Raw genomic sequence first — 13622 nt, 5'->3', positions numbered from 1 at the left:
GTTGACATTGTAGGATTTCTGGTCTGTGCTTTTCTCCACAGCTCCAAACCAGATCCAGACTATTTTAAAACTCAGTTTTTCTTTTGCCAGCTTCTTCCCCAACACCAATCTGTTTCCATTCTATTCAGTGTTAACAGCATTATCCTGCTGAAACACATAGATCTGAGCTCTTTTGCTTCATTTCTTTTCAACATTCTAATGGGTTGAAAAGAATAAAAAAGGAGTAAAAAAAGACCTCGCTGTTTATAATTGTGAAAACCTGAAAATATTCTTTCCATTCTTTTTTGCGGAGAGATATCCTGAATCTTTGCAACCGAGCAAGTCCTCAGCTTTTTCCAGATTTACTGAATGACACTAATAGGAGACCACAGACTTCTTATATCAACGCCTGAGAGCCCTTCAGATGATGCAGCAGTTAATGAGTATGACGCACGAGTAAGGTTTGGAAACTTGGAACACTGTAGGTAGGGACAATTGTGCTGGTCTTTCCCACTTGATCAATTCCAAATTGAGAGGAAGATAGTTATATAATTTGCCATTACTTGCAAGGTTCCAGATTTCAAAATATGCATTCATATATATGCATCACTATATGAAAGTGCTGTGACTCAACTACAGCTGGCTATGGCTGTGAAATTTCGACCTCTTGTTCCTGACCGCTCCTAAGATGCCTAATGCACACCTGCTCTAGCTGATTTTTTAATTATTTTTCAAAATCATAATTGATAAAATGTATACTTTTCTTCTTTTTTAATAGATTAAAGAAACACTTGACCCAGCCCTGGAACCTATTCTTCTGAAGCAGACTTTTGTTTCTGGCGGAAGACTGTTAATTCGCCTTGGAGATTCAGATATAGATTATGATAGAAACTTTAAGTTTTATATGACAACAAAGATGCCAAATCCCCACTATTTACCTGAGGTATAATATTAATTAGATGTTGTAACTAAGCTGCAGTCCTCTATAAAGTTGTTCAATTGAGCTTAATTCTGAATAGGCAACATAAAATTAGACTCTAAGAATTTAAAAAGAGGCATGATTTTTTTCTTCACTCCATTAAAATATCTTGGTACTTTATATTTTGTTTACATTTAAAAATCAGTCTTTCCCTATCTAAATGAACAAAATCTATCTATAAGTTATACTGGGATTTTATTTTATTTTATTTTATTTTATATTTATTTATTTATTTATTTATTTATTTATTTGGTACAATTGATAGACAGAGTGCTAATAGTACTTTCTGGGTTCCATGATTTTTGGAGGTTTTTTGTTTTTTTTTGTATATATTTTTCTCTAAGAAATGGGAACTATGAACATTGCTCAGCTTGTATCTTAATGTTTCTCAAGTTGTTCTATGGAGAAAAACGGGTTACAATTGGCAAATTGTTTATTTTCCTTCAGTTATATACATTTGAAAATGAACATAATTTGAATTTATGGTCAGTGGCCATAGTAACTATAGCAAAAAACCATAAAACCAGTTGTAACTTTCAAACACTCTCAACTAGAAGCTCCTACAAAGGTCATATATATGAGAGAAAGTGAGAGATAAGGAATACTGTATATTAAAGGAACGAACCTTCTCTCAGATAAATCAGTTTATTGTAGTAAAGCTATGGAACCATTATGAAATAATTCCAGCTATTATAATTAAATCACTGTTCAAATTCTTGTACCTCTTTCTCCTACACAAGCCATACAATGAGCTAGAAATCATAGTTTCAATTCTTTTTTGGTATCAGTTATCTAGTAACAGGCTGTTTACTTTTGATCATATGGGACCTAAGACATAATGTGGTTTGGTTTGGGCATAATGTGTTATGTGAATCTAGCCATGTTGATTTATAAATAATTTATAGCTTAATGTATTATACAGAATCAGCCATTGTAACTTTTTCAACAAAACATTGTTAAAGAAGCCATGGCTTAGCTCAAGCTGTGAACCAGCTAGTGAATGATCCAGTGTCTAGCTAAATATAGTTTACACCTTAATTTTCCATATATGAGTCAAATACAGTAGATTACGTAACACAAAGGAAGTTAAACTATGTATTACAGGTGACATTGGAAGGCTAAGGAAAAAAGCATTTTATGTTAAATTCTGTGTCCTACCCTATAATGTATCACAATACTTACCTTTTCTACCATATTATAATGCACATTTTAAATCTTCACTAATGATTTGAAACACAGTAGGGAAAGGTGCAACATAATGACATCACAGTATGAGAAGCGTTATATATTAGGAGATAAGGAAGAAGTAAGCATGGGGCTATTAATTTTGGTGGCATTTCCATGTCATCGTAAAAATATTTTGGTGCAGTATGAAATGTTTTATAGTCCAACTATGAAATAGAGAAATCAATTCAAGGCCACAGTTACTGTATAACTTTTCAGAAGTAATGAGCAGTGTAACAACAACTGAAACTGATAAAGAGTGTCATCTGTACTTCTGAATGTCGCATCTTATCAAAGTACATTAGCTTGGTTGGCTTGGCAACGAGCTGAGGAACATGAGCAGTTCTTGACTGCTTTGCAGAATCTGGAGGTATTTTAAGGAATTTGCAACCACAGTTTCAGAGTTCAAAATATTTATGAAATCTATTTTAATGTCATACAAAACCTTAATTGAGACTTATAGTTGAGTAAACATCCACCAGATTGCAATGTGAATTTCCTGTCATCTTTGAAGGGTCTTTTTTTTTTTTTGTAAAGTTCATTATTTTTATCTGAATATAACATTGCTGTTGACATTTAAGATCATTTTCTTTGTTGTTTTTCCTGTAGGTGTGCATCAAAGTAACTATAATAAATTTCACTGTTACCCGATCTGGTCTGGAAGATCAACTGCTAAGGTATTGCTTCTATTTCTTAATATAATTTTTTTGAAAATGTCTATAGCATATAGTGGGAGCCTGAATCTTATAGATCATGTGTAAATTCTGCACAGTTTCCCTGTGGCCTCAGTTATTATACCCTACATGAAGTAATATTAGTTTCTTTTATCATTGTTGCAAAGTGGACTTCTTATCATAGCCATGTTGCCTATATTAACACAATTATATCAAAATAAGCTCAAAGAAAGGGAACATCAGTAAGGTTCTGATCAGAAAATATAGGCAGTTGTCTGTTAAATAATAAGAGAGTTTGCCAGGCTGTGAAAAACTGCTCATATATATTCATTAATTAGATAAAAATGAAGTAGTGGAAACAGTTCTTTCCATATATTTTAAAAGATGGTTACATAGTATTTATTGGTAACACAAGCATGCATTTTGCTGAAGTGTGGTTTTGTGCTGATAAGCATTACAAGACAGACTACTCATGTTTTCAGGTATGGTAGTACCAATCTGTCCAATGAATTCGAATTAATTAATTAAAATCTCCTCTGTGCCCAAGGATCCAGCATTGAGATGCTGATTACTGTATCTCTGTGAGTTTCACTATTCTTTCCAGCTTCCATTCAGACTGTTGTTCCTGGAGAAAAGTAGTTCTGCCATTTTTTGTGTCTCTGGTGCTTTGTACTGATAAAAAGAGCAGAAAGGTTTGAAAAACTCCATTTGCGTAGATCAAAACAGGTCACCTTTATTCCTTATAGTTTCCAGACCATTTAACATGGCATTGACCCTGCCATCCTATCACTAAAGGTAGAGCTAAGGAAAAAGACCAGCTTAAAACAACTACTACTCCAGCCTTCCATTATCAACATAGTTGACATGCCATCCTTCTGTAATAGCTAAGAAACCTATGTTGAACTTAAAGGCCCACTTCTGGGAGGCCATGCTGAAAACCTGCTTAGCCCCAAACTAAGCTGTGGTTTAGTGGTTTTTGCCTGCCTCCCTAGAGCCAGTGCTAATTTTGACATTGCAGACCAAACTAGATGGGAACAAATGTTTTCTGCTGAGGAGACATTTTTCTCCTCCCTCTTCCGCCTTCATTGACAAAACAAGAGCCATGCCAAACAAGAGACCAAGTAAAGTTCCTCCTCAGCCCAATCTTTTAGTACCAAACTCTTAATCCATAGCAAACATAATATTTTTTAATAATTGGGAAAATTGATAGTAGGAAGATAGACATGAAAGCAGCTGATATCTGGATCAGGCACTAAGAAGTTCTTGGAGTTACATAAGATACTGAATACTTTTATGCATGTTTGTTGTATTCTATGTGGGAAATTAGAGTTCCAAATCATTGCTGCATAACTGTGTTTATTGTAAAAAAAATCATTGTAAATTTGCCCAGAAGCTTCCACTGTGGGACCCCTACACGGTTGGGAGAAGGCAATGAGACATTCATTGAAGAGTTAAATGTAATTTCCTGCTTTGAAGAACTCTGGTTAAGCCAGTTCATTGTGTTTATGAAGCTACAATTTGTTACAATATACACATGCCTGCTGAGTTTATGATTCCAATGCAATTTCTTGAATGAGACTGTTTACACATGACTGTAAGCAATTTTATCTTTATGTTGGTAGGTCTAATTTATATTTGGGGGGTATACAGTGAAATATTTCCAGAAAATCCTCTCTTTATTTTAAAGTTACAAGAAATTTAGAGACCTTCACAAGCAAAAAGCTATGTTACAGTATCATGTCAATATTCTTTAGGTTTCTAACAAAGCAAACTAGAAATTACAAAGAGTTTAACAATGATTGCAATAAAAAAGTAAGGTTACTAAAATCTTTCATGAATTACTTAAAATAAACCTAATAATTCTCCCTAAAGTTTTGAGGTAACTTTTGCCTTGTAGAAATAGTCAGTAAAGGCCTTGAAATATGTATAAAATGATTGAGCTCGATCTGGAACTATTACTCCAGCCTAACAGACAAAAGAATTCAGTTTTTTTTTAATAAGCGATACAATTTAGGTCAACTTTTCCATAATTAATTTCTTTTGTATCCAAGTTATATATAAGAGACAGTCTAGATTGCTTCCTTGAATGGGGGGGGGGGGCACCATGATTCAAAAAACAATATAATACATTTAAGGGTTTGGTATATTCTTAGTAACATGATTCAAAAGGATAATTGATATGGCTAAAGATATTTTCAGTGAAATTTGAGTGGCTTAACAATAAAACAGCACATACACACAAACAGATTGTTGAGAGACTGCAATTCTCAGAATTTCCACATCAGGAATCCTCAAACCAGCTTGAGTAAAAATGCAAAAAGATTTCAGTCTTCATATTTTTCAATGGTGGACAGATTGTTCTCTCGAATATCAGTGTATGGGTTTGTGACTGCAACAAACAAATTACTAATAATTATATAAACAAAAGTTAAAATTCTCACAAAATATATCACTCTACTTAACATTTGTCAAACGCTACCAGTGCAATGGAAAAAATACATTTATCTGGCAAAATGAAGATGGTTACTTCTAAGACAGCAGCATTGCTTCCCATACTGAAATTGTTGTCATCTCTCAATTTTATCTATAATTATACCCTTAGGGATTATATAAATAATAAATATTTTAAAATAAACGTATATAGACATAAATATTAATTCCTAAGCCTGTTTTCCAATAGTATTTAAAATGTCTTCTGTTTATACTTCTCACAGTAACTTTAATATAAATTGGAAGGTAAAAAGTAGGAATCTACACACACTTGCAGTATTATGACATGATTTGGATCATGTATTGCTGCAGGGATAAGAATTACTGGGATCAAATGCTTTCCCCTTTTTATGAGAGAACTGAGTAATCATGTTAGTTTTCCATCCAAGTTATATTAGAATTTTTCATTTCTTCATTGATTTCTAAAGACAGCTCTCACTTCTTGGGGAGTTTTAGAAATATGTTTTCAAAGAGAACTGATAATGGCTTCCTTTTCCAACTTCTTAATTGCATTCCCCTTCTTATTTTATTTTTCTCCTACAGGCAATCAGAATTATATACTCAAGCTCAGTTCACATTAAGTTGTTTTTTGGGGGAAGGGGGGGGGGTTCTTCCCAAGCCTGCTGATCTTCTCTTTTGTGAATATCAGTTGTTTGTTTGCTGTAAAGCAGTTTTCCATCTAGCACTTAGGTGTCAGGGAGAGGGGCAAGTAATAAACATGCATTGTGACATTGTAGTGCAATTTCTATCCATTACATACTTGCATGCAACACCAAGATTCAAGTACAAAAGGATGGAGCTTGTGTTATAAAGTCAAGATACTCATTTTGGCATTATTGTGGCGGTGAACAACACCTATGTCCAGAGGATCAGAAACAGAAGACTTTTTTAATACTAAATAATAGTTAAAACATTAACATATTTAACTGTCATTCCAGTGATGTAGTGCGACTAGAGAGACCTGAACTAGAGGAACAAAGAACACAGCTCATTATAAGAATCAATGCTGATAAGAATCAGCTAAAAGCAATTGAAGACAAAATTCTAAAAATGCTTTTTACATCAGAAGGGAATATTCTGGACAATGAAGAACTCATCAGTACACTTCAAGAATCAAAGGCAGGAGGCATTTAATATATATATATATATATATATGTATGTATGTATGTATGTATGTATGTATGTATGTATGTAGCCAAATTTAAGCATGCTTACAATCAAGGGAATTAAGCTTGTAGTTTTCAGTGAGTATATTCTAGTCAAAATTACATTTGTATGACAGGAATAACTACTGGTTTGAAACTGTGCATATTACAAAGTGGAAATAGTATCATTTTTCATTAAAATTCTTTCATTCTTGAATTTTCTGCAAACAATGGAATATCAAAAAAAGGATGACCTGTACAATCTCTTATTTATGCGAAGATCACAAATCAGTTTATTAAGCCTTATGTTACAGGGATATCATTGGATTTACAATATTTAGACACATCAGTAGCCAGCAACTACTTCAGATCATAGTCCTAATATTATAAAGAATCTCATTCATACATCAAGCCAATTTAGAGCAATTAATCCATCTTAGAAACATAGTTTCCATTTATATGCTAATAATCCCTTTATAACATGGGAAAAACATCTACATACTGTAACTAAATATGGTTTGAACACCTGAAAGTGATATACAAAAATTAAATATTATTATTGTTATTATCCATATTTTCCCAAATGGTGCAGCAATTTTTTTGTGTGAAAAATTTGTTCCAAATGTTTGAAATGAGCCAGTGGTATAGTGATTAGAAGCAACATTAGGAGCAAGGAGACTCGAGTTCAAGGTTACCCTCAGCCATGGAAGCTCACTAGGTGACTTTGGGCTCTTACTCTCAAATCAATCATTCAGGGACTTTGTGGGGGAAAGTTGGAGGAAGCCATTTTATGTATGCTGCCTTCAGAAATGGGGGGATATATGTCCTTAAATAAAATTTAAATTTATGCTTTTAGGTTACCTCTGGTGCCATTAAAATAAGGCTTGTAGAGGCAGAAACTACAGAAGAAAAGATAAATGCAGCTCGTGAAAAATATCGCCCTGTTGCCACTCGAGGATCAGTCATGTATTTTGTAATTGCAAGTCTTTCCGATATTGATCCAATGTATCAGTTTTCCTTAAAGTATTTCAAACAGGTTGGTTTGTTTTCTTTTAAGTGCATATTTCCATTAGCTATTTTTTTTCTCTTAAAAAATAGACACACACACACACATACACACCACCATATCATGAGTTTTGAAACTCAATTCAGTTACTAAAATGGTTTGCAATATGACATGCTTGATTGCTGATTGGGGTAACTACAGATAAAGTTGGTTGCATCATTTGTTAGATCCTGGTCTTTGTATAGGATAAATTGTCTGAAGAACTGGTGTAACATATGATACTAATTGCACACCGGCATTCCGGAAATAGTAGCAGTAATGTTTTTATTTTGAAAAACTATGGATGCTACTGGTATATTTTATTCAGGGGCACTTAATCTAAATTGAGCACTGCAGTGTTTTGATTTCATTTCCTTCTTTAGAGCGAATATGTATGAAATATTTGTATTTCCTTTCAGACGAATTCAAAATCTAGGTTCTGAGTCTAAGCAAAGTTTATATTGCTGCTATTCACTTTTAGTATTGAGGGGCAGAGAACGTGACAAATTGTTACAAGTAGTATTGTTGCTTAAATATTATTTCATTGTTAATATAGGATTCACAGCACTTTATGTTAGCAACTCCCAAATAATCCAAGGATTAATGTCATTTTATCTCCATAAGACAACTTCAGAGCTGGAGCTCTGTTGGCAATCTTATTTTCATATCATATCAAAAACTGGCTTTAAGACCTTAAATCCTATTATTATTATTTATTGTGGTTGGTCGCACAGTCATTTTTATCCACTTACTGAGTCCTTTCCAAGGACCTGGGATAGGCAGATGTTGTTTTATGGTGTTAAAGGTATCGTCGCAGGATATTAGCTGTTCCAAGTAAAGCTGCCTTTTCAATTGACTGATGGGGATTTTGTCAATGCCCATGGTCTTCAAGTGGTGCTCCAGATGTTTTGGGATTGCACTCAAGGTGCCTATTACTATCGGTACTATCTTTGCTTTCTTTTGCCATAGTGGTTCTACTTCTATTTGCAGGTCTTCGTATTTTGTGATTTTCTCCAGTTCTTTCTCTTCTATTCTGCTGTCTCCAGGTATTGCAATGTCTACTATCCAGATTTTTTTGTCTTTCTTATCAATAGTTGTTAAGTCTGGGGTGTTAAGTGGCAGGTACTTGTCTCTTTGAATTTGAAAGTCCTCAAGCATTTTAGCTTCTTCATTTTCTATTACTTTGTCTGTTTTGTGGTCCCACCAGTTCTTGCTTGTAGGCATATGGTATTTCTTGCAGATATTCCAATGCACCATTGTTGCTACTTTGTCATGCCATAGTTTGTAATCAGTCTGTGCAATCTTCTTGCAGCAGCTAACTAGGTGGTCCACTGTTTCTTCAGCTTCTTTGCAGAGGCAGCATTTACCATCTGTTGCTGTCTTCTCAATTCTGGCTTTGTATGCATTTGTTCTTAAGGCTTGGTCTTGTGCAGCCAGAATTAGCCCCTCTGTGTCTTTCTTCAACTTTCCTGCTCTTAGCCATTGCCAGGTCTTCTTATTATCTGCTTTGCCTGCTAGTTCTTTTGTATACTGGCCATGTAATACTTTGCCTTGCCATGAATCTTTTCATTTGGTATTTCTTATAGGCCAGTTTGGTTTCTTTGGTATTCAGTAAGCCTTCATGGTGTACTAGCTTTATTTACTCAAAAACATGAAATTACAGCTGCCAGTTCTTTAGCTGGTGTTGGCCTTCATTCGCATCAAGTTTTTCCCAAGAACCTAGGATGTCTTAGTGTATCCCCGTAATATATGTGCAGATCCAATCAGTGTGGTCTTTTGTAATTGACAGATGGAAATTCTGTCAATATGAAGATTTTCTAAGTGCTGACTAAGGTTTTTTGGTATGGTGCCCAGTGTGCCAATAAGCACTGGGATTGTCACTGCCAATTTATGCCGCCATCTTTCAACTTCGGTTTACAGATCTTGCTAGTTTATGATCTTCTCCAATTCTTTGTCTTCTATTCTACTGTCTCCTGGTATTGCCACATCAATTATCCACACTTTCTTCTTTTCAACCACAGTTAAATCTGGTGTGTTATGTGCCAAAATTTTATCAGTTTGTATTCGGAAATCCCACAGTATTTTAACCTGCTCATTTCCAACAACTTTTTCAACTATGTGTTCCCACCAATTTTTCATTACTGGCAGATGATAATTTTTACAGATGTTTCAGTGAATCATTTTGGCGACTGTGTTATGTCATTGTTTATAGTCAGTTTGTGTGATGAGCTGAATATATCATCTACTGTTTCTTCTGCTTCTTTGCACAATCTACACTTTGAATCATTTGATGATTTTTCAATTTTGGCCTTGATTGCATTAGTTCGAATAGCTTGCTTTTGAGCAGCCAAAATCAAGCCTTCAGTTTCTTTTTTTAATGTTCCACTTGCAAGCTGTTGCCAGATTTTATCTTTCTCCACTTTACCCTTGATCTTTTGTAGAAATTGACCATGTAATGCTTTTCCTTGCCAGCATTCTGTTCATGTTTTTATTACATTATTTCAATATTCATGTTTTGTTTCCTGTACATTCAGTAAGTTCCAATTTTTCACTTGCATCAGTGCTTGTTCTTGACTGTCTTTTACATAATCAGTCAATGCATGCTTTTCTTCTTTGACAGTTTGTTTGACTTGAAGTAAACCTCCGCTTCCATTTCTGCAGGGCAGATATAATTTATCAATATCACTATGGGGATGTAATGCATAGTGAATAGTCATGAGTTTTCTTGTTTTTCAGTCCAAACTGTCCAGTTCAGTTTGTGTCCAGTTAATAGTTCCAGCAGTGTATTGTATAACAGGTATGGCCCAGGTATTGATGGCATTGATGGTATTTCCACCATTCAATCTTGTGGTTAACAATTTTCTCACTCTTTGGTTGTATTCTTTACTGATCACATTTTTAACTTGTCCATGCTTGATGTTATCCAACTGTAAAATGCCCAGATACCTGTATTATTACTATTACTATTACTATTACTATTATTATTATTATTATTTAAATTTATATGGCGCCCAACTCCCAGCAGTTCCGGGCAGTTCATAAACAAATGTTTATATACAATATGAATTCATATTCAAATGTTGAGAAACCTGAATATTAATTCCTATGTATGTTCCACATCAAATCTTGCTCCAGTCGTGAATTTGTTACATGACCATAGGTAAGCTACTGTGGCTTAGCTTCATGCTGCCTTTCTGCTCCCAGATCACAGTATGGTACTGATACTAGAATGGTGTTAAAGGTACTATTTTTAATTTTAAAAGAAACTGGGTTTCAGCATTTTCCACAAATGAAGATTTATTAATCTTTTTGGAGCAATGTAAAAAACAGTGGAGATGATAAAGATAACAAAGAGTGCAGGGATGTATACTAGTTAACTAGCATTGAGGAGGGGGAAGAAAGATTTTAGAAGAAATTGAGTCTCAGTAAAGAAGGATAAAAGGCAGGAAAACCAGACATACAGCAAAGAAAAAAATGAGACTTGGGGTAATTCTGATGTTCCAGGGCCCATATAGACTTGGATGGATTAATACTTTTTATATAAAAAAAATCTCAGACTTGTAATGGCAAAGCATATCATCATAAGATCCTAATTTTTTTCAAAAAGGAATAGAATAAAGCATGCAGTTAGTTTTAAACAACTTCCTATTTAGTACCCTTTACATGTGAAGGCTCTCAATGTCTAGCTCACTCATTAGTACAATGAATCTTTGATTTGATTAGAACTGTACGGAGTTTAGTGGTTTTGGGTTCTCATAGTGGAGGCATTTCCTTGACCATATAGTTACAGTTCTAATGGAACATTGAAAGATCATTGTTGTTTGCTGCTAAACCATTGCTTGGCTGTTCTTACTGCGCTGACTTCACATAGTAGTTTATCATCTCATTTGCCAAAATTATTTTTTTACTGGCATCAGTTTGTATCTTTGGAGTCAGACAACACCTACATTTAAATTAATAAAATTAGTTGGTCCACTATGTAAATTAATTTTCTGCCTCTTAATTTTTTTTTTTATTATTTCAGGATTTCACTTTCCCTATCCTCTTCAATGCTCATTTTCTTTTCCTTCTTCTTTGGCAGCTATTTAATGCAACAATTGAAACTTCTGAAAAAAATGATGTTCTGGAATTGCGATTAGCTATCCTACTTAGTCAGACTCTCTATGCAACTTACACTAATGTTTCCCGAGGCCTTTTTGAACAGCACAAACTCATCTATAGCTTCATGCTCTGTATTGAAATCATGCGGCAGAAAGAAGAACTTACAGACACTGAATGGAATTTTTTCTTGCGTGGAGCTGCTGGCTTGGATAAGGTATTTGGGGAACAATTTTTATAATTAGTGAAATTTCAAAGCTTTCTTTATTTTTAGTAACTGTAAAAAAGAGGTTAGCATCCCAACTTCTCATGAGAACTTAATTCTGGGTGAGAAAAACAAAACACCCTTGCACCTGTAAGAAACAATGAATAGAGGTACAACTAGCCAAGCGTAATGTCACTGAACAAGGAAAGGCATGGGCGGTGCTAGGCTGGGGCTTTTCTTTTTCTGCAGGTATTAGCCCTCAAATCAATTTAAAATTGAAATGCCCAGAAAGATGCACTTTTATTAAATATGTTTTTAGGTTGAAATGTTTCCATCAGCTTCTTTTTGGTGTTTTAGAGTCCATAAAGGGAAAGGAACAGAGAAAAGACAGTGAACAGGAACAGAAAAACTCTGAACAAAGTACCCATACAGTCAACATAAAGCACTTGATCAGAGATTTGAGATTGGGGTTTGATCAGAAAACTAGACAATAAAGTAATTAGGTCATCGGTTTGCATTTTCTTCTGCTGTATTCATATTTAATCTAATGCATAGGCTGAACATAATCTCTGTACAACTTTTCCCCATATTATTTGACATATCTATCATCTTTGTAACAGGAGCGGCCTGCCAAACCGCAAATTCCATGGCTGGAAGAAAATACCTGGTTTATGTGCTGTGACTTAGAAGAAACCCTTCCATGTTTTCAGGGCATTCAAAAAGACATATTGCTCAAGCCCATTTTCGTTAAACTAGGTAACATAATTCTGAAAAGGGATTGTAAAAAATGTTTGTACATAAGATGGTTTTATGCTTTTCCTGCACTGGAGTCCTCTCAATTAATTAAATCCCCATGATGGGTTTTTTTAATGCTACTAACATTGTATATTTCTGTTTAATTTTATTTTCTAACCGTTAATAAGAGTTAGTTGCTCTAAAGATCTTGTTTTCCAAACTAGAGAGCATGGGAGGAAGAAGTGCTTAAAGGTGTTCCTTCTGGCTGCTTAGTCTGAACTCCTTAAAACCTCTCCCAATGATGGACATGTAAAGCAATGTGAAGCAAAGTTCACATTGGAATAATTTGCATAAGAAAGAACGCTATCAGAGAACCTTGCATTGGGAAATGCAAAAATGGTAAAGAATGTATGTAAATCATGCACAAGGTTTTTGTTTTTGTTTATACATTTGTTTTTTGCAGATTGTTATTTGAAAAAGATAAACCCTGTGGGATTCAGTTCAGGATTGCTATCTGCTATGGCAGACTGCATTTTAGTGAATCCACTCTGGGAGAAATCTATGCTACATTTCTTTTTAAGTTCCCTAATGACAGCCTCAGCAACTAAAACCTTCTCTGTCTACTGAATTTGCATAATTGGAGACTCTTCCTTTGTCAGCAAATACTCGCATTAAAACAGTATCCTGGCTGTCTGCAAGCCATGGTTTGCAAATCAGGAGGCAACTTTGGGGGCATGAAATCTTCTCCAGTGTTTTTATAATCTTTTTAAATGCCAGTTTCTAACAATAGTCCTCACAACATCTTGCCATAGAAATAAAAAAGCACAATAAAATTTATACCACTTCCAAATTCTGCTCCCTTTTCTTTCTTTGTCATATATTATAGTGCTACATTTACACTAATTATAATTTGCACTAATCAAAGTTGATGGCAACCAGGATTTAAAATTAGGGTTTGAAATCATGCTAAATGAAATTAGAATCAGATTAGGAAAAAGAACAACTGTGAATAAAGCAGGCAAATTAAACATCCAGTGCATTTTTCACA

At 34.4% G+C, this 13622-nt stretch overlaps 1 protein-coding gene and 1 pseudogene across 1 annotated transcript in view; one reads left to right on the top strand and one right to left on the bottom strand.

Moving 5' to 3' along the window:
- Positions 1–13622, top strand: part of DNAH6 (dynein axonemal heavy chain 6) — a 172262-nt gene that overhangs the window by 111582 nt on the left and 47058 nt on the right. Inside the window, exons 56-61 of the mRNA XM_088130049.1 lie at positions 758–922; positions 2792–2859; positions 6285–6465; positions 7348–7527; positions 11618–11851; positions 12460–12595. Coding sequence (XP_087986175.1) covers positions 758–922; positions 2792–2859; positions 6285–6465; positions 7348–7527; positions 11618–11851; positions 12460–12595 — 964 coding nt within the window. The remainder of the gene's footprint in view (positions 1–757; positions 923–2791; positions 2860–6284; positions 6466–7347; positions 7528–11617; positions 11852–12459; positions 12596–13622) is intronic.
- On the bottom strand, positions 9256–10253 carry LOC148213864 (uncharacterized; annotated as a pseudogene).

Source organism: Python bivittatus, unplaced genomic scaffold (genome assembly GCF_059951505.1).
Source record: "Python bivittatus isolate LINGU-HERP-01145 unplaced genomic scaffold, Pbiv_v1 ctg000850_np1212, whole genome shotgun sequence".
Classification (NCBI taxonomy): domain Eukaryota; kingdom Metazoa; phylum Chordata; class Lepidosauria; order Squamata; family Pythonidae; genus Python; species Python bivittatus.
This window is presented reverse-complemented; position numbering and strand designations above follow the sequence as displayed.